This window comes from Bubalus kerabau, chromosome 6, assembly GCF_029407905.1.
Source record: "Bubalus kerabau isolate K-KA32 ecotype Philippines breed swamp buffalo chromosome 6, PCC_UOA_SB_1v2, whole genome shotgun sequence".
NCBI classification, from domain to species: Eukaryota; Metazoa; Chordata; class Mammalia; order Artiodactyla; family Bovidae; genus Bubalus; species Bubalus kerabau.
Genome location: NC_073629.1, coordinates 13,167,779 through 13,193,262, shown reverse-complemented (window position 1 = coordinate 13,193,262; position 25,484 = coordinate 13,167,779). Strand labels below are relative to the sequence as shown.

The following is a 25,484-nucleotide window of genomic DNA, read 5'->3' as shown; positions in this document are numbered from 1 at the left end:
GTTATATATCTGATTCCAACAGAATGTAAGTTTCATAAGAACAAGGACTTAACTCTTTGTTCATTTTTGTATTTCCAACTGCTATAATTTTGCCTTGGCATGTAATAGATTATCAATAATTGGTGAATAAGTGGATAAATAAATTAATTTATATTTGGCCCCAAAATATCCAGATACAGCAATAGCAAGAAAGATTTCTGTTTTAATTTGTGATTATAGAGATAGGGAAGCCAGGAAAAACAGAAAATCATTATGTTTTAAATTAATATATGGAATTATTCATCAATAATAAATTAATGTGAAATGTGAACTGTAAGATTGCTGATTCTGTTGTGAGGAAACCCAGGTAAACCAGTCTGTGTGCAAGGACTTTAGATATAAACTGTGTGCTTCATCGGCAAGAGAAGTTTGGCAAGGATCTAGAGCTTAGCTTTGCATCTGAGATTGGGTAAAGGAGAGAGGTAATGGAGACAATCAGTTAAATGGGGATAATTCAACTCAAAAATGTACCATCTGCTGGCTGTAAGGCAGATGGCACCAGCGGTCTCATCTGGGTGGAAATGCCAAGTCGTGCTTTTGTAAAATTCAAACAGATGGCTTGAGTTTTGGCCTTCTGTATATCCTTTACAATATACAATGACTTAGGCCAGATGCTAAGGTTCTCAGGGGTAAGTCTTTATATGTTTGTGCATCTCAGTGTGCCTTTTCACCCATGTCACCACTTCTTATAGGTTTATTCAATTTGTATTGCTGTAAAATATACATACATACCTTAAAATATTCCACCATAAACCTTTTAAGTGTAGAGTGAAGTGGTATAAACACTTTCATAACACTGTGAAACCAACACCATCATCAATTTCCATAACTTTTTTCTTGTAAAACTGAAATTACATACCCATTAAACAATAAGTCCCTATGCTCTTTCTCCCCAGCCCCTGACAAACATCAGCCTACTTTCTGTTTCTATGATTTTGATTACTCTGAATATATTATATAAGTGGGATCATATAGTATTTGTCTACTTTTGACTGGTTTATCTCACTTACCATAATGACCTCAAGATTCATCCATGTTGTTACATGTATCTGAATTTTCTTTCTTTATAAGTCTGAACAAATTCCATGTCATGTGTATACCACATTTTGATTACCCATTTATATTTTAATGGACACGGGTTGTTTCCATGTTTTAGCTATAATGAATAATGTTCTGTACATGAGTATACAAATGTCTTTGTGAGAATATATTTTCAATTTTTTCTCTTTTTTGGGGGGCGGGGGGAGGGAGTATCCAGAACAATAGAATGGGGAAGACTAGAGATCTCTTTAAGAAAACTGGAGATACCAAGGGAATATTTCCTACAAAGATAGGCACAATAAAGGACGAAAATGGCAAGGACTTAACAAAAGCAGAAGAGATTGAGAAAATGTAGCAAGAATACACAAAAGAATTATACAAAAAAGGTCTTAATGACCCAGATAACCATGATGGTGTGATCACTCACGTAGAGCCAGACATCCTGATGTGTGAAGTCAAGAGGGTATTAGGAAGCATCACTACAAACAAAGCTAGTGGAGGTGATGGAATTCTGGCTGAGCTATTTCAAATCTTAAAAGAAGATGCTGTTAACACACTGCATTCATTATGCCAGCAAATTTGGAAAACTCCGCAGTGGCCACAGGACTGGAAAAGGTCAGTTTTCATTCCAATCCCAAAGAAAGGCAAGGCCAAAGAATGTTCAAATTACTGTACAATTGCCCTCATTTCACATGCTAGCAAGATTTTGCTCAAAATCCTTCAAGCCAGGCTTCAGCAGTATGTGAACCAAGAACTTCTTTAGAAAAGGCAGAGAAACCAGAGATTAAACTCCCAGCATACACTGGATCATAGAAAAAGAAAGGGAATTTAAAAAAAAAATCTCCTTCTGTTTCATTGACTATGCTAAAGCCTTTGACTGTGTGAATCACAGCAAATTGTGAAATATTCTTAATGAGATGAAATACAAGTCCACATTACCTGCCTCCTGAGAAATCTGTATGTAAGACAAGAAGCCACAGTTAGAACTGAACATGGAATAATGGACTGGTTCAAAATTGGGAAAGGAGTACATTGAGGCTGTATATTATCACACTACTTATTTAACTCATATGCAGAGGACATCATGTGAAGTGCTGGGCTAGATAAATCTCAAGCTGCAATCAAGATTGCTGGAAGAGATATCAACAACTTCAGATATGCAAATGATACCACTTTAATGGCAGAAAGTGAAGAGGAACTAAAGAGCCTCTCGATGAAGGTGAAAGAGGAGAGTGAAAAAGTTGGCTTAAAACTCAACATTCAAAAAACTAAGATCATGGCATCCAGTGCCATCACTTTATGGCAAATAGATAGGGAAAATGAGGAAACAGTGTCAGATTTCACTTTCTTGGGCTCTGAAATCACTTCAGACAGTGCTTGCATCTACGAAATTAAAAGATGCTTTCTCCTTGGAAGAATAACAATGACAAGCCTAGACAATGTATTAAAAAGCAGAGACATCATTTTGCCAACAAAGGTCCATATAGTCAAAGCTATGGTTTTTCCAGTAGTGGTGTACAGATGTGAGAGTTGGACCATAAAAAAGGCTGAGTGTCTAAGAACTGATTCTTTCTTTTTTTTTTTTTATTTTACTTTTAGACTTTACGTAACTGTATTAGTTTTGCCAAATATCAAAATGAATCCGCCACAGGTATACATGTGTTCCCCATCCCGAACCCCCCTCCCTCCTCCCTCCCCATTCCATCCCTCTGGGTCGTCCCAGTGCACCAGCCCCAAGCATCCAGTATCGTGCATCGAACCTGGACTGGCGACTCGTTTCATACATGATATTTTACATGTTTCAATGCCATTCTCCCAAATCTTCCCACCCTCTCCCTCTCTCACAGAGTCCATAAGACTGTTCTATACATCAGTGTCTCTTTTGCTGTCTCGTACACAGGGTTATTGTTACCATCTTTCTAAATTCCATATATATGCGTTAGTATACTGTATTGCTGTTTTTCTTTCTGGCTTACTTCACTCTGTATAATAGGCTCCAGTTTCATCCACCTCATTAGAACTGATTCAAATGTATTCTTTTTAATGGCTGAATAATACTCCATTATGTATATGTACCATAGCTTTCTTCTTTCAAACTGTGGTGCTGGAGAAGACTTTTGGACAGCAAGGAGATCAAACCAGTTAATCCTAAAGGAAATCAGTCCTGAATATTCATTGGAAGGACTGATGCTGAAGATGAAGCTCCAATACTTTGGCCACCTGATGAGAAGAGCTGACTCATTGGAAAAGACCATGATGCTGGGGAAGACTAAGGGCAAGAGGAGAAGGGGGTGACAGAGGATGAGATGGTTGCATGGCATCACTGCCACAATGGACATGGGTTTGAGCAAACTCAGGGAGATAGTGAAGGTCAGAGAAGGCTGATGTGATGCAGTCTATGGGGTCATAAAGAGTCAGACACGACTTAGAGACTGAACAACAATTCACAAGTGGAATTTATGTGTCGTATGGTAGCTCTATTTTTAATTTTCTTAGGAACTTCCATAGTGGTATCAATAATGATTTTATTATTTTACATTCCCACCAAAATTACGTAACATTTAGAATCAAACTCCATACCCGCCAGAGATGCTCAGAAGGCTCAAACAGAATCTTGTGTGCACCAGGACCCAGAAACCTCACAGAGACTGAGCCAGAGCTGCCTTTGTGTGTTTGAGTATCTCCTGTGGAGGCATGGGTCAGCAGTTGTCTGCTGCGGGGACAGGGACTCTGGCTGGCTGCAGCAGACTTGGGTCACGCAGCATGTGGCATAAGTCCTCTTGAAGGAGGTCGCCATTAGCCCCACCACAGAGCTGCTGAGCAGATGACCCACAAACTGCAGAACAATTATACCAAAGAAATTCTTCACTGTTAAGAAAGTTCTAGGACCCGAAACAGATTTCCCAACCTGGATATCCTGCAAAGGGACTGAGAACCCTCAGGGAATTTGACTTTGGAGGGCAGTGGGATTTGATTACAGAACTTCCACAGACTGGAGAAACAGGCCCTTGGAGGGCACAAACAAAACCTTGTGCAAGCAAGCCAGGAGCCAGGAGAAAGGAGCAGTGTCCCCACAAGAGACTGAGCCAGGCTTGCCTGTGAGTGTCCAGGAGTCTGTTGTGGAGGTGTGGGTCGACAGTTTGGCCTCAGGCCAAACAACAGGAAGGGAACACAGCCCTGCCCATCAACAGAAAGTAGGATTGAAGATTTACTGATCATGGCCCCACCCATCAGAATAAGACCAGTTTCCCCCACAGTCAGTCTCTTCCATCAAGAAGCTCCCATAAGCCTCTTTTCCTCATTCATTAGAGGGCAGACAGAATGAAAACCACAATCATACAAAACTAGCCAATCTGATCACATGGAACACAGCCTGTCTAACTCAACGAAACTATGAGCCATGCTGTGTAAAGCCAAGACAGACAAGGTCATGGTAGAGAGTTCTGACAAAATGTGGTCCACTGGAGAAAGGAATGTCAAATCACGTCAGTATTCTGGCCTTGAGAACCCCATGAACAGTATGAAAAGGCAAAAAGATATGACACTGAAAGATGAACTCCCTAGGTCTGTAGGTGCCCAAAATACTACGGAAGAAGAGTGGAGAAATAACTCCAGAAAGAATGAAGAGATGAAGCCAAAGCAAAAACAACACCCAGTTGTGGATGTGACTGGTGATGGAAATAAAGTCCTATGCTGTAAAGAACAATATTGCATAGGAACCTGGAATGTTAGGTCCATGAATCAAGGTAAATTGGAAGGGGTCAAACAGGAGATGGCAAGAGTGAACATCGACAGTTTAGGAATCAGTGAACTAAAATGGACCAGCATGGTTGAATTTAATTCAGATGACCATTATATCTACTACTTTGGGCTAGAATCCCTTAGAAGAAATGGAGTAGCCTTCATAGTCAACAAGAGTCTGAAATGAAGTACTTGGATACAATCTCAAAAATGACAGAATGATCTCTGTTCATTTCCAAGACAAGTTAAAGTCACTCAGTCATGTCCGACTCCTTGCGACCCCATAGACTATACAGTCCAAGGAATTCTCCAGACCAGAATACTTGAGTGGATAGCCTTTCCCTTCTCCAGGGGATCTTCCCAATCCAGGAATCCAACTGGTGTCTCCTGCATTGCAGGTGGATTCTTTACCAACTGAGCTATCAGGGAAGCCCAACCATTAAATATCACAGAAATCCAAGTCTATGCTCAATCACTAATGCCGAAGAAGCTGAAGTTGAATGGTTCTATGAAGACCTACAAGACATTCTAGAACTAACAGCCAAAAAAGATGTCTTTTTCATCATAGGGGACTGGAATGCAAAATTAGGAAGTCAAGAGGTACCTGGAGTAACAGGCAAGTTTGGCCTTGGAGTACAAAATTAAGCAGGGCAAAGGCTAACTGAGTTTTTTCAAGAGAACGAACTTGTCATAGCAAACACCCTCTTCCAGCAACACAAGAGACAACTCTACTCATGGACATCACCAGATGGTCAAAACCAAAATCAGATTGATTATATTCTTTGCAGCCAAAGATGGAGAAGCTTTATACAGTCAGCAAAAACAAGACTGGGAACTGACTGTGGCTCAGATCATGAACTCCTCATTGCCAAATTCAGACTTAAATTGAAGAAAGTAGGGAAAACCACTAGACCATTCAGATATGACCTAAATCAAACCCCTTATGATTATACAGTAGAAGTGAGAAATAGATTCAAGGGATTAGATCTGATAGGCAGGGTGCCTGAAGAACTATGGATGGAGGTTTGTGACATTGTACAGGAGGCAGGGATCTACACCATCCCCAAGAAAAAGAAATGCAGAAGGCAAAATGATTGTCTGAGGAGGCCTTACAAATAGCTGAGAAAAGAAGAGAAGCTTTCACAAAAGAGAAAAGGAAAGATATACCCATCTGAATGTACACTTCCAAAGAACAGCAAGGAGAGATAAGAAAGCCGTTTTTAGTGATCAATGCAAAGAAATAGAGGAAAACAATAGAATGGGAAAGAGTAGAGATCTCTTCAAGAAAATTAGAGATACCAAGATAACATTTCAAGCAAAGACAGGCACAATAAAGGACAGAAATGGTATGGACCTAACAGAAGCAGAAGATATTAAGAAGAGGTGGCAAGAATACACCGAAGAACTGTACAAAAAAGATCTTCACTACCCAAATAACCATGATGGTGTGATCACTCACAACGATCACACAAGGATTCCAATTTCTCCACATCCTGGCCAATACTTGTTATTTTCTGTTATTTTTTATAGTATCCATCCTAATGAGTATGAGGCGGTATTTCATTGTAGCTTTTTTTGGTCTGAATTTCCCTAATAATGAGTAATGTTGAGCTTTGTGTGTGTGTACTTAATAGACATTTATATATCTTTTTTTGGAGAGATGCCTATTCAAGTCCTTTACTCATTTTTTAATGGGTTCCCCCTGGCCCCAGTTCTGGCCCCTACCCCTTAACCCGTAGCAGCAGAGTCCACAAACTTTCCAGCAAGAGACAAGGCAGAGGTGCCAGTCTCACCCTGGCTCCCATCCTGCCCTTTCTTTCTCCCTGCGTTGGTAAAACTATGACTCAGGGGATCCCAGACATGAGGGAAGAGCCCGCCATCCTGGGGCACCGGGTGACAATAATAGCCTCACTTCCGGGGCAAAGCAGCAGTAACCCCGGAGACACAAGAAGCGATAATAGAGCCACACCTTTTGCAGAGACGGGGAAGGATGGAAAGTGACTACTCCCAAATATAACCGGAGTAAGCCTAGGTGTGAGAAAACAGAAACTTATGCCATAGCACCACCTACTGGAAGACAAAAGAAAGGCCTCTAACACTACATCAAACGCACCAGCAGAGGGAAAACTCAAGTACCATGAAGAATCACAGTAGCACTGTACCAAGAAAAGAAAATGGCAATTCTCCAGAAACCAAACTTACTGTCATAAAATATTATGATCTAACTGAGAAAGAATTCAAAATTGCTGTCATGAAGAAACTCAGCAAGCTGCAATAAAAATCAGAAAGCCAGACTAAAGAGCTCAGAAATAAAACTAATAAACAGAAAAAATACCAGAGACATTAAAACTCTTAAAAAGAGCCAAACAAAAATTTTGGAATTGAAGAACTCAGTAAATGTTAAGAATAATGTCTTGGAAAGCTTTGGAAATAGATTAGACTCTATGAAAGAGAGAATTAGCAGGCTTGATAATAGAAATTTAGAAATGCTACAAGTATATGAGGAGAAAAAAGTAAGATAATTTAAAAATGAGGGAATTCTCCAGAAGCTATGTGACTCTTTTAGGAAAGGCAACATTAGATAAAGGGGTATCCCAGGAGAAGACAGGGAAAGGGGAAGTCTCTCAGTTATATTTAAACAAATAATAACTGAGAGAGTATATTTAAACAAATAATAGCTGAGAACTTCCCAAATCTGGGAAAGAAATTGGGTATATAAATTTATGAAACTAACACCTAATTACCTCAATGCAAAAAGACCTTGCACAAGACATATTATATTAAAATTGTCAAAAGTCAATGACAAAGAAAGGATTTTTAAGGCAGCCAGGAGGAAAAAAGTATTGTACCTACATGAGAATCCCCATGAGCCTATGATCAGGTGTCTCAACAGAAACTCTACAGGACAAGAAGGAATCGAGTGACATTCTCAAAATACTAAAAAATAAAAAGTGTCACTCAAGACTATTTTTTCTAGCAAAGTTATTATTCAGATGTGAAGGAAAAACAAAGATTTTCCCAAACAAATGAAAGCTGAGGAAATTCATCAACACTGGTTCTGCTTACAATAAATGTTTAAAGAAGCTCTCTACTAAAAACAAAAAGGCAAAAATAAACAATACTTTGAGGAAAGTTATATATAGAATCAGAAAACTGCAACTCAGAATAGGCTTTAAATACTTTATTATAGCATAAAGGTAAAAGGAGGAAGCAAAAAAAAAAAAAAAAAACTATTGCTACTTCAATTTGGTAGCAATCTCACAGCATAAAAAGAGATAACTTGAGACAACAAAAGCATAAGAGGGGAAGAGGGAAAGAATAAAACTCACATCATTAAATGAAAATAAAATGTTCTCAGCAGTGTGTGCTTCAGTTGTGTCCGACTTTTGTGACCCTATGGGCTGTAGCTCACCAAGGCTCCTCTGTCCATGGGATTCTCCAGGCCAGAATACAGAAAATGGACTACTTTATCTATGAGAGCTTTTATGTAGACCTCAAGGTAACCACATAACATAAATCTAAAGCAGAGATACAAAAAAAAAGAGGAAATTAATAAAAATTTCATAGAAAGCCACAAAACCAAGATGACATGCAAAACTTAAGAGGAAAAAAAAGGAGATAGAGAGCAACCAGAAAATAAAAAGGACAGCACTACAAAATAAAATGGACAGCACTAAAGTTTTCCTTTATCAATAACCACCTTAAATGTAAATGGATTGAATTCACCAATCAAAAGACCTAGAGTTGCAGGACAGAGTAATAGAAGATGATACTCCATGCATATGGCAACCAAAATAAAGTGGGTGTAGCCACACTCATATTAAGTGAAATAAGCCTCAAACCAGGAAACGTAACAAAGGACAAAAATGGATATTATGTAATGGTAAAAGGGACAATTCACCAAGAAGATAGAACAGTGATAAATGCATATGTAGCTAACATAGCAGCACCCAAATATACAAAGCAATTATTAACAGACCTAAAGGGAGAAACGGAGAGCAACACAATAACAGTAGGGAACTACAACACCCCACCTACATTAATGAATAGAGCATACAGGTAAAAAGTCAACAAGGAAATAGCAGCCTTAAAAGAAACATTAGACCAGGCAGTCTTGATAAATTTATATAGAACATTCCATTCAAATGCGGTACAATACACGTACTTAGCTGCTCATGAAACTTTCTCAAAGATTGACCATGTATTGGAACACAAAACAAGTCTCAATGACTTTAAGATTGAAATCATATCAACCATCTTTCTTGATTACAATGGTATGAAATTGGAGATCAACCACAAAAAGAAATCTGGAAAATCACATATATGTGAAGACTAAACAATTTGCTGAGAAACAACTATTGGGTCAAACGAGACAGCAAAGGAGAAATGAAACAATGAAGACAAGTGACAATGAAAATATGACATAAAAAAATCTAACTTTGCACATAAAGGAACTAGGAAAAGAACAAATGAAGCCCAGAGTCAGTATGAGGAAAGAAATGATAAAGATTAGAAGATAAATGAAATATACGCTAAAAGCAAAATACAAAAGATTGACAAAAACTAAGACCTACTTCTTTTAAAAGCTAGATAAAAATTTACAAACCTTTTGCTACATTCACTAAGAAAAATGAGACAAAGCTTTGATAAATAAAATCAGAAGCAAAAGAGGAGCTATAACAATGGACGCCCAAAAATACAGAGGATTATATAAGAATATTATGAACAGTTATGTGCCAACAAATCGGGCAACCTAGAATAAATGGACAAATTCTTAGAATCATACAACTGTCCAAGACTGAATCATAAAAAGTGAAATTTGAATGACTAATCACTAGTAAATAGAAAAACAAGAATCAAAAACTCCCAAGAATAAAAAAGCACAGGATCAGATAGATCAGCACACTATCAGATAGGATCAGATAGTGACTTCACAGGTCAAATTCTAGCAAATAGTCAAAGGTGATTTAAATCCTATTCTTCTCAAAATAGTTTTTTTAAAAACTGAAGAGAAAAGAATACTTCCTGACATTTTACAAAGCCAGGATTCTGATACCAAAACCAGACAAAGAAAATTATAGACCATTATCTCAGATAACATAGACACAAAAAATCAACAAACTATTAGTAAACCAAACACAACAATACTTTAAAAGGATCGTACACTATGATCAAGTGGGACTTATTCTATGTATGCAAGGATGGTTCAACATTTTCAAATCAGTCAACATGATATGCCATATTAATAAAGTGAAGAATACAAATCATATGATCATCTCAATAAATGTAGGAAAAACATTAGGAATGGCCTAAGTTCCTGAATGTATAGTCAGAAGAAGGAATCCCAGGACTCTCAGGTAGAGGCAGAAGAACAAGGAGTCTGATGGAATGTCACGCCAGCAGGTAGCCTAAAGGAGAGGACATACTCTGTTCTTGTCTGTAATTGCTGTGGGCATATCCTACTCACCTGTGACACTGAGAATCACCCTGTCACTGCGCTGGACCCCCAGGCTATTGTCAGCCTCACAGGAGTAGTTGCCAGAATGTTCTGCAGTCAGAGAAAATTTGAAGTTCCAGAGGGAACTGAGCTGCTTCCAAGGATGACATTCTCATGATAGAATCGGTACAAGATAGGGGGAGAGCCCCTTTGGGACTCACAGTGAAGCTCCACCACATCCCCCACCATAGCCTGCATCCTAGGAGATGTGAGGGTGAAGACAGGGCGAGATACTGGAACTGAAAGATACAAAAGAGTTGTCAGAGGACTCTGATGCTGTGCCAGATTCATAACCACACTCAAGAAGCCTGGTGGTGGTTTAGTCACTAAGTTGTGTCTAACTCTTATGACCCCATGGACTGTAGCCTGACAGGCTCCTTTATCTGTGGGATTTTTTTAGGCAATAATACTGGAGAGCATTGCCAGTTCCTTCTCCAGGGGATCTTCCCAACCCAGGGATCAAACCCTGGTCTCCTGCATTGCAGGCAGATTCTTTACCAACTGAGCTACCAGGGAAGCCTAAATATGGATATATCGCTTGAACCATGAAGAGTAATCTTAGATGATTTTGCTTTCATCACTACTACTGTTTTCAGTTTGCTCCATAAGACATAAGATGTCTTCAACTTTTGTCATCTTGGCCATTCATTAGTTAGCTTCTAAATCTTTACACCTCTATTCCTTTGCCTCCTTCCAAAGAGCTTCATGGCTAACTGACAAGCTAAACACTGGCTTGTGAACTGAGGCTGAATAGAAAGAATCGAGAACTTACTTCTCAGAGTGACTCTGATCACTTTACTGAGGATGGGACCGTGAATGTTGTCAGCTGCACAGTAGTATCTCCCAGCATCGCTCTCCTTCACAGTGAGTATCTGCAGCACCGCCGACAAGGAACGCTGGGTCTTTCTTCCCAAACTTCTTACTGTGCCCTCTCTGTGCCAGGAGAATGTGACAGTCCCTGTACCCTTGGCTACTGAGCAGATAAGGAGCAGATTTTCTCCTTCAGTAAGCTGCCCCTCAGGGGGCTGGATCTCTAGAGTTACATCAGACACAGGGATTCCTGGGAGGACACAAGATGATACATGAAGATTCTCATGGCAGAAACTTCAGGATCAAGGAGAAGGCTGGTTCTGCCATGAATAAGTCAATAGCAGCAGACACAATAAGCAGGGGGCCAAAGTAAGCAACAGGGAATTAAGTGTGTGTGTTATTATAAAGGTAGCAAATACCCCTCCCACCACACACAGCAGTTCCCATCCTTGGAGAATGCAGTGACGGGTTCTTGATCTTAAACCTAATATTGATAGCAGTCACATTTTATGGACACCTATACTTAAGGAATCTTTGGTGCACCAATGACCACAAAATGAGTGGTCTTACTTCTGTTCAAAAGAAACAGAACCCTGAGAATATTACTTCTATCCTAAAATTCAAACCCCTCTCCTATCCTTCAAGACTCTTCTCCATTCTCACTCCCATCTTCCCATGTATTTTTCTGATTACACCAGTTCATGTTTAATTTCCTCTTTTATTTTAGAATATGTTTAGGTCAACAAATGGAAGAAGCATAGGGACCTCTAAAGACTGCATGTGGTCATCTGTGCTTCTAATTATCTGTGGCTCTTGAGAGAACATATGCTGTATGGCTCTGTCACCTCCAAAGGGCTGGGGACCCAGCAATTGATCAACAATTGCTATTAACTGAGTTAGATGGAAGAGAATGTTCTAGGGACATTAGGCCAGTGTTGAACCTGAAGTGAGAAGGATATCAGGATAGCAGAAAGCTCCTCTTGGTTATGTTCACTGTCCCAGGGAGCAGGAAATGTCATTGCTCTGCTTTCATCTCCCCAGCTCTGACTCTGGAAGAGCAACTCCATAAATACTCACTCTGCACATATAACTGGGATCTCAAGCTTCTTTTTCTGATAGGTGGAGTCACTGACTCTGCCTGGCACCAGTAAGACTCTGCATCTTCACTCCACACAGTGGGTAATTTGAACTCTGGAGAGCTGCTCCAGCATTTCCCCAAAGCCTTGTCTTCTCTGAAGAAGCAGAATTGAAGCTGAATGTGTGACCTCTGTGGAGGGAGCCTCGTCTCACATTTCAGGGTCACCGGGCTCCCCTCTGTGGGTGCAGAGGGGCTGGCTATCAGCATAGGAGGGGAAAACAGCTCTAGAGAGAAGAACAAACACAGTTCTCAGGATAGCGCAGCTCAGGGATCCTGGAAAGACGCATATGAGCACTCAGCATCAGCCAGTAGAACACAAGGACCCAAGCAGGTGGAATCACCTCCCATCTCCCTCCTAGGACAGGAGGCATTTCATGAAATCCCCGTTGATGAGCCACTCCCTAAATTGTCACACACTGTTTCCCTGCTGAGTCCTATTACCCACAGGAGGGCAGCCGTTACCTTGAACTTGAATCGTTAGATGTTTTGAAATTTCTTTATTCCATGTCCAAAAACCTCTCACAAGAGCAGTACAATGATATTTGTCATTGTTCATGGAGACTGACTGTAGAGTGAAGTTTGGTTGAATTTGTGTTTCATTTCTGTAAAATCTTTTTTCTTTTGCTTCTTCTCTTGCCTGGCATCTGAGAACAACCTCATCTCCTTCAAAGACAGAGTGTGGAGCCTGAAGGATCAGCTTGTCTGCAAAGAGTAGAGGAATACACTCAGTTTATTCCCTGATGCTTCTTTCTTCAAACTCTCATTTCTGCACATGAAGAAAGAGCTACGATCCTGTACACCTGAAAATACCCTCCATCAACATTTCTACATGGTCCCCAAGCACAGTTCTCCCTTATCCTAGGATAATGAAGTCATTTCCAGAAAATGTCCTTAGGCAATCCCCATGCATATGGTTAAAAGAGGAATTTTATACCTCATCTTTCTTCAGACTTGAACCCCTTTTACCTGGTGATTTCTGACTTATACTTCTCTGGATGGAAAAGATGGACAAGACAGCATTCTGTTGCTGCCCTATCTCCTTATTTCCCCCGCTGGGGTCAGTACATCAAATATCCTCATGCCTATTTACAATCTTATCTCAGCTCCCATCAGTTCCCCAGCCCTTAGACATACTGCCCAGGGGTTTAGTTTCAGAGACCACCCCCTTTCCTTTCTCACCAGATGAAAAATCCACATGTACGGGGTCACTGAGAGAAGATCTTTGGGTCTTGCATTTGTAATATCCAGTCTTGTGTATTTGGATCTCTTCAGACTTTTTATTCAACAAATTCTCATTATAATACCAATATATGTCTCCTTGGGCTGGAGAAAGGGAATCCCTGCACGTGAGAGTCACTTTGTCTTTGTGGAAGTTTGTGGACCATGGAGGGTTGAGGAGAAGGAAAGCTTTTGGAGTTACTCCTAAAGGCGAAATAGGGAAGACAAAGGCAGGTGAAGGTGAATAGGAGGTGGGTGGAACATAGGGAAAGGCCCAGCTGCAACTAGGAGTTTTTCTGGGCTAATTCCTATTAGGAACAGGATTGGAAATGGAGTAATACCTCCATTTGGAGGTATTAACTTGGAGAAATACCTCATACAGAATCTGTTCTTTTTTTTTTTTTTTTTTTGCCTAGTTGTGGTGGGGGTGTAGGTTCCTGGAATGGGCTCAGAAAACTTCAGGAGATATGATTTATAGATGGGTGAAGACTGAGCTATATTTGAGGGCCTGTAAGTGGGCTGATTCTGAAAGCTCTTGTCCTACACATTCTTGTCAAGGGAAAAGTGAACCTGGGATGTATATACCTCAGAAGCAGTTTCTAGACTGAAAAACCAGTTCCTTCTTGGTTGTTAATATTTAATGAGCAAGATTTTTTTCACTTACAATTCTTTTAAACCTCGCTTAATTTTAGATTCTATGGGGAGGGCAATGTTTTTCAACTCTCCACCTAAGGTGAACATAATCAGCAATTGATACACAACACATGAAAAAAGATTAAACAAAGGGGCATGGACTGCTTGCATAATCATATTTGTGTATATAATTGCAAATGACCAACGGGACCAGAAATTGAAACAGTTCTGTGACATGAGTTTCTTTTAGAGATATATAAAGATTTGGCCATAGCATTTCCCTCTGTGAATAGGAGCTGTTTCTGTGCTCTTTGATAGTGGCACCGGCTTGGACATACAGAGGGCGGGGTCTTAGGGAATACAGGAGCTTAAATCCGAGGATCTTTAAACATCAGTTTCCTGCCTCTGTCGTTCCTTCTGCAAACATTTTCTTCCCTTATACACTATGGCATTCAATAATAGGGAAAGAACTGAAGACAGGAGAGATCAGAGGAGGGTTTGCTCACCCACTGTCGCAACAGGTGTGACCTCAGAGTAGCAACACCACTGATGTTGGTGCGTTACCACAGGCCTCATTTACGGGGACAGGTGGTGCTGGCTGGGAGGACCAATGCCCGGAGACCGGGAGGAACAGAGAAAAGGGAAAACTGACCTGATTGATTTCTTCCAGGAGCTGTGAGGAAGCCAAGATTTAAGGATTAGCACAGAGCACAATTTTTCAAACATTTTCACTTAGACAATCTGAGAAATGTTCCAATAACACAGCCACCACCACTCTTTTAGTTTTTCCTTCCCATTTCTTTGCCCCCATTCTATGATTCCCGTAGTCCTCAAACAAACAGAAAAAGAATAGCCTGTAATTTGCTTTATAAATATGAATGACTTGTATCCACAACCCTGGCTCATCTCTTAGCAGTTTCATAGTTCATTCCTTCCTTCTCTTCTCTAGCCTGAACTCAGCAATGTAGAGAAGGGCTTGTAGAAATGGTTTATTCTCCTCTCATTTCTTGGACATTGTTCCTCCTCCTTTTTCGATCTCTGGTTAAATTATGGCATCAAGTCTCAAGAAGGGAACCATATTTCTTAGTAGATCTTCCCTTACTCACCTAAATTTTGAAAATAATTATTTATGTGAGGGATACAGAGAGGGTTTGACAGAAAGAAACATCTAAACTTCCTACAAAATGAAAAAAAAAAAAATTGGTTGAGGAACCAAGGGTAATATAATTGATTTGCCATGCTGGTTGTATGCAGAGTCTTTTAGTTCTCCTGCGACCCAACTCTGCTCATTTTCCATCTCTTGTGTAAAGAAAAAAATGTTGCCTGCCATTGCAGTTTGTACAAGGATCAAGCTATTAGCCACCACAATTGCCCACAGTGTACTCTGCAGGAAGTTCAGGATAAAGAAAGACAGGAGACATTCTGTGCTTTGGGTATATTGGCTCCTTAGATAAGATGCATATCTAAGGGAAATTTTCAAGTGACCCCAGATTCTTAAGTCTTCCCATACAGAGAAAAGCACTAAAATCATTGAGATTTCTCTTCCATGTGATTAGCAGTAACCTTTTGATGCTTGACTACATGTTTTTCCCACCGAAAAAGTTCATGTGTATGTCCTGGCTCCTGCCTTACTTCTTCAGACCAGTTACTTGGAGCTCAGAGGCTGTCTTTTGGACTATAGTACTCAGTAAGGTCGCACATAAAACTTGACTCAAATTTTACATTGAGAGCTTCTCTTTCATTCAATGGTATTGGTGATCACAAAGGAATCCAGAGCAGACTTCATTCCTTTGCCTTAACTCTACAAAGATCCGGAGCCCTGATACCAGCAGGGACTCTTGTGCCCATTCTTCTCTTCTGCGAACTTAGACAAACTTGGATGAGTCCCTCCTGGCTTTCGGATCTCCCAATTATTGGTTGATGATCTTGAGTTTTATTCTTTGATATACGACAGAGATCTAGCCTCTGCCTCCCCCAACCCCAGTTTAAAGGTACTGGGGGAGCCTGGTTGAAAGACACTGAGCATTCTAGACTGGGTGAAATGAGGGGCGTCAGAAAGTCAGCCCCCAACTAACACTCCAGCCTTGTTTATGTCCCTATGGAATTTATTCTTATAGGTACTTGCTTAATTGGAAATCAAAGGAAATCTTGTCCTCAAGTGGCCAAGATAGGCTTCTTTTGACATTTCAAGACTGATTAGAAGAAAGTCAGCCTGATAAAGCATGTTTTCAAAATTCTGACCTTAAAGGTTGTAACAAAGCCCTTCCAGGAGGAACTTGAATTTCTCTCCTTGTGCCTTTGAGAAGTAAATGTTATATCTGGACTTCTTAGGCATTTTATCCTGTGTTTTGAGAGCTAAGTCTCTGCCATGGGAAGGTACACATATGGTGTACATTTGGCAGGCAATTGAATCAACTGGGATTTCAAGCAGTCATTTTGTCTGGCTATGCCAGCTCTTGGGAAAATTTGTTATAAAGAATCCTAGCCTACATGAAAAGATGCTCAATATCACTCATTATCAGAGAAATGCAAATCAAAACCACAGTGAGGTACCATTTCATACCAGTCAGAACAGCTGCTATCCAAAAGTCTACAAACAATAAATGCTGGAAAGGGTGCGGAGAAAAGGGAACCCTCTTACACTGTTGGTGGGAATGCAAACTAGTACAGCCACTATGGAGAACAGCGTGGAGATTCCTTTAAAAACTGGAAATAGAACTGCCATACAACCGAGCAATCTCACTGCTGGGCATACACACCAAGAAAACCAGAATTGAAAGAGACACATGTACCCCAATGTTCATTGCAGCACTGTTTACCATAGCCAGGACATGGAAGCAACCTAGATGTCCATCAGCAGATGAATGGATAAGAAAGCTGTGGTACATATACATGATGGAATATTACTCAGCTAGTTAAAATAATGCATTTGAATCAGTTCTAATGAGGTGGATGAAACTGGAGCCTATTATACAGAGCGAGGTAAGTCAGAAAGAAAAACACCAATACAGTATATTAACGCATATATATGGAATTTAGAAAGATGGTAACGATTACCCCATATGCAAGACAGCAAAAGAGACACAGATGTAAAGAACAGACTTTTGGACTCTGGGAGAAGGCAAGGGTGGGGTGATTTGAGAGAATAGAATTGAAATATATATAGCATGTATATTATCATATGTAAAATAGACTGCCAGTCCAGGTTTGATGCATGAGACAGGGTGCTCAGGGCTGGTGCACTGGGATGACCCTGAGGGATGGGATGGGGAGAGAGGTGGGAGGGAGGGTCAGGATGGGGAACACATGTACATCCGTGGCTGATTTATCTGAATGTATGGCAAAAACCACTGCAATATTGTAAAGTAATTAGCCTCCAATTAAAAGAAACAAAAAATAGAATCCTAGCCCATAAAGGGCCTTTGTCATTTCAGTCTTTGCTGTGTCTACCTGTGCAACAAAGGCATTAATTTCTTAGGCTGTTTGGGGGAATAAACTTTCTGTATCTTATGAAAGCTGCATCCTTTGTATTCTCTTCTGAGAATGCCTCTTATGTCTTATGGGTTTGAGTCAGTATTTAGATACTATTCAGGGCTTCTCCGGTGTCTCTAGTGGTAAAGAACCAACCTACCAATGCAGGAGATGTAAGAGATGAGGATTTAATCTCTAGGTCGAGAACATTCCCCTGGAGGAGGGCATGGCAACCCACTCCAGTATTCTTGCCTGAAAAATCCCACAGACAGAGAAGCCTGGTGGGCTACAGTCCAGAGGGTCACAAACAGTCAGACACAACTGAAGCAACTTAGCATGCTCACAAGATACTATTCATCAATGGCCAGACAATGGATTCTTTAAATAGGAGAAACTTCTAAACTGGTAAATTTTTAGAGAGCTCTGAAATTAAAGAGCTGTTCTATTGTTGCCTATGAAAAATACTACACATATGTAACAGCTAATCTTAAAAACTCCCTTAGTTTAAAGGAACAAACAAAAACTGTTTGGGGAAGCTTTATTTGTGGTCTCAGCTTCCCTTCAATGAGCCTTAAAGATGCTAACAAAAAATTAGCTTAATTAATGTAAGTTAGGTAGATTAACAGAGAAATAAGAAACTGAGAGGCAAGTCAAGAGACTTCTTTCTAACCAGGTGAAAATTTTAAAAGGGCTTATCTCAACAGGATGGAAATCTTTAGATGGTTATTAGGAAATGAGATAAATAAAATAGATGCTGATGGGATTAAAACAAAGGTTTTGAGTTAACACTACCTGAGGTTGAATAGACCAAAGGGACCCCCCAGTTGGTCCCTGCAACAGTGTAGTTCACTCTACTTATCCCTGTTTTGAAACAAAATTTAAAGGCTGGAAGAAAATTACGCTGAGATACCTGACTAGCATTTACTTGGGACAACAGTGAGATCAATTAATCAAGTTAAGACTGACAAAAGGGCCTGTGTCCCTGGGCTTGACCCCTCACTGGGGACCCAAAAACCTTTTACACACAAATGGATTAAATGGCCAGGGTGATAAAAAGGAAAGTTTCAGGACTCCTTTTAAGACCAAAACTTGTTGATGGGGTCCTGATGGAGGGAGGGTAGAGTTAAAGGTATAAGAGTTATACAACTAAAATGAAATCTTATAAAAACTGGACTATTTGAATGAGCTTTCAATAAGATGGTTACATCTCTTTCACCTAATTGTACTGTGGTATAGACATTACATCTCTGAGCAATGCTTCCCTTGCCTTGTATTATAAGATGGAGCATATACATCTGCCCCTTGGGCAGTATTAGTTAAACATACTAAAAGAAACCAATAGAGTTACCTAAGCCCACACAGTATAAAGTAAAAACTGGGGCTAATATTCAGGGACTAATAAAAGCAATAATTTTTTTTTTCTCTAGGATAGATTGCTATGTTTAACTTGTCAAATCACAAAGAGTGTCCTTATTGAATATCTTGTATACACTTTTGAAGACATAGTAAATTGAATCTAAAAGTTCTAGAATATAGAACTCTTGTCTTCCAGTTTAGCTGAATATCATCTTGTTGATATATTAAAAAAGTAAATTAAAGAAAATATAGCTGGATATAGCTGGGCAAATCAACTTTTTAAAATCATTTAGGCAAAAAAAATAAAAATAAAATCATTTAGGCAGCAGACCAGTTCTTTGGGGAATTAAAAGCAACTGTCTTTGTCCCTCAAATGGCTACAAATCAGAAAATACAACTCACAGTGACCTGAGACTAAGCCTAATTAAATCAATCAGGTTGAATCTGAAGATGAAGAGGGGAAAAAAGGAAAAAAGAGACCTTTTAAAACTCAAACTGCTGGCACTCTTGCCTCCTGAGATGGCCCACACTCTGTAGAGTGTCTTTCTTTCAGGACTGCCTTCCTTGCTTTTTCAGATGGACTGTGTTCTGTTTGTGGAATGTGTGTCCCTCTAAATAAATCCACTTTTTACCTATCTAAAACAAAAGCAAACAAAATAACTCAAGCTGCTGGAAAGTTTCTCTCACCCAAAATCTAATTAATGGCTTTCTTAAGGATTTATCAAGGACAGATACAAATCTCAAAGGCTTTTCCACAAATAGTAAAAAGCCTTCATCATCTGAGCAAATAATTTTTACAATAATTGTTATTTATAAATTGGTACATTTATATTGTAATACCTCGTGACAAAGTTTTAAATGAAGCTATGCAATCTCAGTTATGTCTACTACACATCTGTGAGCATGTCCGGTTAGAACTGGACATGGAACAACAGACTGGTTCCAAATCGGGTGTACATCAAGGCTGTATATCGTAACCCTGCTTATTTAACTTGTATGCAGAATGCATCATGTGAAATACCAGGTTGGATGAAGCACAGGATGGAATCAAGATTGCTGGGAGAAATATCAATAACCTCAGATACTCAGATGACACCACCTTTACAGCAGAAAATGAAGAACTAAAGAGCCTCTTGAGGAAAGTGAAAGAGAAGAGTGAAAAAGCTGGCTTAAAACTCAACATTCAGAAAACTAAGATCATGGCATCTGGTCCCATCATTTCATGGCAAATAGATGGGAAACAATAGAAACAGTGAGAGACTTTATTTTGGGGGGCTCCAAAATTACTGTAGATGGTAACTGCAGCCATGAAATTAAAAAACTCTTGCTCCCTGGAAGTAAAGCTATGGTCAACCTAGACAGAGTATTAGAAAGCAGAGACATTTCTTTACCAACAAAGGTCACTCTAGTCAAAGTTACGGTTTTTCCAGTAGTTGTGTATGGGTGTGAGAGTTGGAGTATAAATAAAGCTGAGCAATGAAGAACTGATGCTTTTGAACTATAGTGTTGGAGAAGACGCTTGAGAGTCCCTTGGACTGCAAGGAGATCCAACCAGTCCATCCTAAAGGGAATCAGTCCTGAATATTCATTGGAAGGACTGATGTTGAAGCTGAAGCTCCAATATTTTGGCTACCTGATATGAAGAACTGACTTATTTGAAAAGACCCTGATGCTGCAAAAGATTGAAGGCCAGAGGAGAAGGGGACAACAGAGGATGAGACGATTGGATGGCATCACTGACTTGATGGACATGAGTTTGAGAAAGCTCCGGGAGTTGGTGATGGTCAGCGGAGCCTGGCGTGCAGCAGTCCATGGGGTTGCAAAGAGTCAGACACAACTGAGTGACTGAACTGAATTAAGTATGTTATACAGATGATATATCTTTACCTTCAGATAATATTATCAAAATTAAATTTATAACAAATCTCTATCTAATAGACTTAAAAGTAGATACTTACAAATTAAATATTTTTAAATGTTTTAGAAACTTACCCAAGTGAATTTAAAATTCACACAATCTGGGAAATATTTGATATTAAATTAATATTTGGTATTATATTCAAGTTTGTTTAATTAATACAGATATGTCTTACTTTTATTACACTTAGGTTTACTAAAATTCAAATAAGATCATATTATCTCTGTTATAAAATTTATCAGCAAGAAAAATAGCTTGGGATGATGGGTGACTTGGTCTCATGTCTCATAAAGTTTTCATGGGTAAGCTAAATAGAACTGTTGAAAACAAATTAATTTAATATTTACAAATGGGGTAAGAACTTTGAGGTGAACACTTAAGAAATAATTGTGTTTTATGGTACATCTACTTGAAAATATTTTTTCCAGATTTTTGATTTCTTAAAACTTTAGAATTTTTCTAAGTGAATTCAAATGAGGAAAATTTATTAAATATCAGATCATTTGCAAATAAAATAATGAAATATTAATTACTAAATATAGGCTTCATTTTACAGAGAAACTAAAGATACTTGGAACTATTAATAAAAATTTTGGTGCCACACTAAAAAATATCCTATAAAAAACACAAATTTTTAGGAATCATAAATAATATTTATATTTTCCAATCTACAGAATGCTAATGTAAAAGACAGTTCATCATTTCTTACTTCTTAGTGACTACTAGAAATTAAGGTACTTAAAAGTTAAGAATTCTAATTTATATATAATCTAAAGTACTAAAATTATTAAAGGCAATATCTTTGTGTAAAAGGAAAAGGATTAAAGAATGGACATTCATTTTGTTATGGGAAAAAACAGTCATTTTATTCCAGAGAGAAAGAAAGAAAGAAAAATCCCTGGGCAAAATCTGAAAGCAAAAAAGAAAGTTATAGAAGGTTTGTGGGAAACGAGCTTCAAAGAGTTTTGTGCATGGTCAGGACTGGCTAAGATTAAAATAAAATTTGAGTAAATAAATTTATATATTAAAAGTAAGCTGGTACAAGCTAGAATTTTTTTTTTTTATGTTCAGAGAACAGTTTTTTTTAGAATATTGATCTGCTTTTATTAACGGATTGTAAAGTTTCTTTACCTTTTAAGTAATTTGTTGTAACTTTCTGTCTGTATATGCCTTTAAAATCTTTTATTATCACTTTAGTTGGGTGAATAAGAATTGTTTCACAGTGACCTATGGTCCTACTTAACCAAATATTTTAAAAACCTTTTAATATCTTTGATGAACTTCTCAAGTCAAATTCCACATGAAGTTCTTTAGACTTCTAGCTAACTTTGAGATGCTTCAAAGTAAAGAGAGGTATTAAACTAATTAGGTTTGTTGGGTATGTTAAATTATTAATACATGGGAAATATTGTCAAATCAGTTCAGTTCAGTTCAGTCGCTCAGTCGTGTCCGACTCTTTGCGACCCCATGAATCGCAGCGCTAGGCCTCCCTGTCCATCACCAAGTCCCAGAGTTTATGCAAACTCATGTCCATTGAGTCAGTGATGCAACCAGCAGTCTCATCCTCTGTCGTCCCCTTCTCCTCCTGCCCCCAATCCCTCCCAGCATCAGGGTCTTTTCCAAATAAGTGGTGATAAAACTTCTTAGGTTTTATTATATGGATATATGTCATTAACATAGAGATTCCAAAAATTCTATGAAATTTCTAAAAATTTGATATATCCTGGTATAATGTTATTAGTCATCATTCTAACTATTATCTCAAAATATTGTATGTCGCAAAATATTGTATATTCTTTGTCAGTTAAAAGCAATCCGATATTTAACCATGCCATTTAAAATCTGTTGCCTTTTATAGACAGTCATTGTTTTACTCTGATGGTTTTACAAAATGAAGATCTTTAAGAAGATTCACAAAAAGGACTTTTTAACAAACAAGTTTTCTGAGACTTTTAGATCATACCACTGAACTGGGTAAGAAATTACAAAACAAACAAAAAAAAAATGATAATTTCATCCAGATCAATAAGAATCAATTTATGGGACTGAAATAGCTAATATGCTGCTGCTGCTGCTAAGTCGCTTCAGTCGTGTCCGACTCTGTGCGACCCCAGAGACGGCAGCCCACCAGGCTCCCCCGTCCCTGGGATTCTCCAGGCAAGAACACTGGAGTGGGTTGCCATTTCCTTCTCCAATGCATGAAAGTGAAAAGTGAAAGTGAAGTTGCTCAGTCGTGTTCGACTCTTAACGACCCCATGGACTGCAGCCCACCAGGCTCCTCCGTCCATGGGATTTTCCAGGCAAGAGCACCAGAGTGGGGTGCCATTGCCTTGTCTAGCTAATATATATATATATATATATTTTTTTTTTTTTTTAATTTAACTGCTATGTACCATATGGGATCTTAGTTCCCTAACCAGGGATCGAACCTGCACCCCTTGCATTAGAAGTGTTGACTTCTAACCACTGGACTGCCAGGTAAGTCCCTATAATTTATATTTTTTTCTGAAGTATTGCTGACTTTTAATCCTTAGTTTTCCAGAAAACCTTTCCTTTAACACTATGACTTACAACCAATTGATAATATATACCTTTGTAAACAAATACAAAACATTTATCTTTTTCTCTCTACCTGATCCTCCAGAATTTGGCTTTTTGTGATTCAGGTTATACCTAGTTATACAAATCATTTTAATCTGTTCTCTCTTTGTTGTTTTCAAACTACAAAGAGATGCTTTGTATCTCTTTCTGCTCTAGTCTGACCCTGTTAATGTTCCTAGCTCTATTACTTATATTCTGTCTATTTTGTAAAATTGTTGTCTCTTGAATTACCTAATGTGTGTAATGAAGCCTCCAACAAAATTAATAATGGCTAAAAGTCTTGAAGCAATGATTACACATATAACTCTGTACAGAATAATTGTAATCATGCAACTCTAGACATGGGAAAAAGTAACAAGGGAAAAACATTTCCTGGATCATAATAGATTAGTAAGATAGATGATCCAGAGAACTATAAGTTACTAGCAGGGCCTAATCCAGATATAGTACATGAATGCCCTATCATGGAGATCTTTGCCTTAATTAGGAATAAACATTCTTAGCACCATGGGATAAATCTATCATGAAATGCCTCCCAAACCTTGGTCAAATTTATGACCAACAAAGACCACTGTAAGGAAAAAACTGTTGCTTGCTATTCCAGTTCTACAAGGATCAAGCCATTAGCTGCAGCGGTTGCCCACTGGCAGTAGGCTCCGAGGACAATTCAGGATGAAAAAAAAAAAAAAACAAACAGAAAACATTCTGTGCTTTGGATTTACTCATCCTTAGATAGTTAAGATGCATACTAAGAAAAAAAAAATTCAAATGACTCGGCTTTTTCATCTTCCCATACATCGAAAAGCATTTAAATTGCTAACTTGAGATTCCCATTCTTTGTGATTAGCAGTGATCTTTTGATGCTTGACTACATGTTTTTCCCAGAAAAAAGTTGATAATATCCTGGCTTCTGTCTTAGTTCTTCAGAGCAGTTCCTCAGCTCTATCTGAGAGGCTGTCTCCTGGTTGATGGTCCTCAGTAAGGTTCCCGAATAAACCTTAATTCACATTTACATTGTACATTTTTCTTTTGCTTGACACTTGCTATATGTCTCTAAACCCTGAGTGGGAGCAGAGGCAGAAGCTCCTTGGTTTTTCCCTGGCTGGTTTTAGGAACAGAGGCCACTGTCCAGTCCAACCCATCTACTCACCCAGGATCAGCAGCAGCAGCAGCCACAGAAGCATGGGGAACTGGCGTGGCTGAGAGCAGGGCAAATCTGTCTCACCAAAGCTGGGCTTATTTCCCATCCACAAAGAAGACAGAAGGGAGGTACTCAAAGGAGATCTGCAAGAATCAGAAAAGGGGAAGTGAAAGAATCATATTTCACCTTGGGTTCTGAAAAATTAACACAGCTACCTTTAAAAATGTTGTTTGTATTTCAACCCCGGCAGCTGTGCATTTTCAGATGTTGACAGTCATCTTTCAACAGCTCAGCTCTTAGGAGAATTGTCTCCAAGGTTGTGCTGGGTTCTTTGGTCATGCTATGGATTTGCTAGCATTTAAATAACTTTTTTTTCCCATTTTTTAAAATGGAAAATCCTTCATTACCTTGAATTCATACAACTTTTGGTTCTGCATGAGGCTTCTAATATAGATTGTGATGTCCCACTATGATTTGTAGTGTGAGTCACAAAGAATCAAAGTGTCAAAGCAGACATGAAAACCTTTTGACCTAATACACATTGGCATGAAGTTTTTGAAGAGGACTTTTTTTTTTAATTCACAGACTAGCTAAAGGGTCTGTCTGTAAATTCCTCCTAGATATAGGCAAATTAGGAGGTAAATGAACAAGCATTAAATAAGAAACGGTTTTGTGCCCACCTCAGTTTATAACTGGGCTTCCCAGGTGGCAATGGTGGTAAAAAGCACACCTGCCAATGCAAGAGACATAAGAGACACAGGTTCAGTCCCTCTGTCAGGAAGATCTCCTGGAGGAGGGCATGATAACCCACTCCATGGAGTGGTGAATCCCATGGACAGAGGAGCCTGATGGCTGCAGTCCATAGGGTCTCAAAGGGTCA

General features: G+C 38.9%; 1 protein-coding gene across 1 annotated transcript in view; it reads right to left on the bottom strand.

Moving 5' to 3' along the window:
- Nucleotides 1–24,738, bottom strand: part of FCRL3 (Fc receptor like 3) — a 43,636-nt gene extending 18,898 nt beyond the window's left edge. Inside the window, 8 exon segments of the mRNA XM_055586690.1 lie at nucleotides 10,289–10,393; nucleotides 10,396–10,557; nucleotides 11,091–11,378; nucleotides 12,206–12,490; nucleotides 12,729–12,968; nucleotides 13,446–13,688; nucleotides 14,770–14,790; nucleotides 24,614–24,738. Coding sequence (XP_055442665.1) covers nucleotides 10,289–10,393; nucleotides 10,396–10,557; nucleotides 11,091–11,378; nucleotides 12,206–12,490; nucleotides 12,729–12,968; nucleotides 13,446–13,688; nucleotides 14,770–14,790; nucleotides 24,614–24,710 — 1,441 coding nt within the window. The 5' untranslated portion in view covers nucleotides 24,711–24,738.
- Nucleotides 24,739–25,484: the final 746 nt, after the last annotated feature.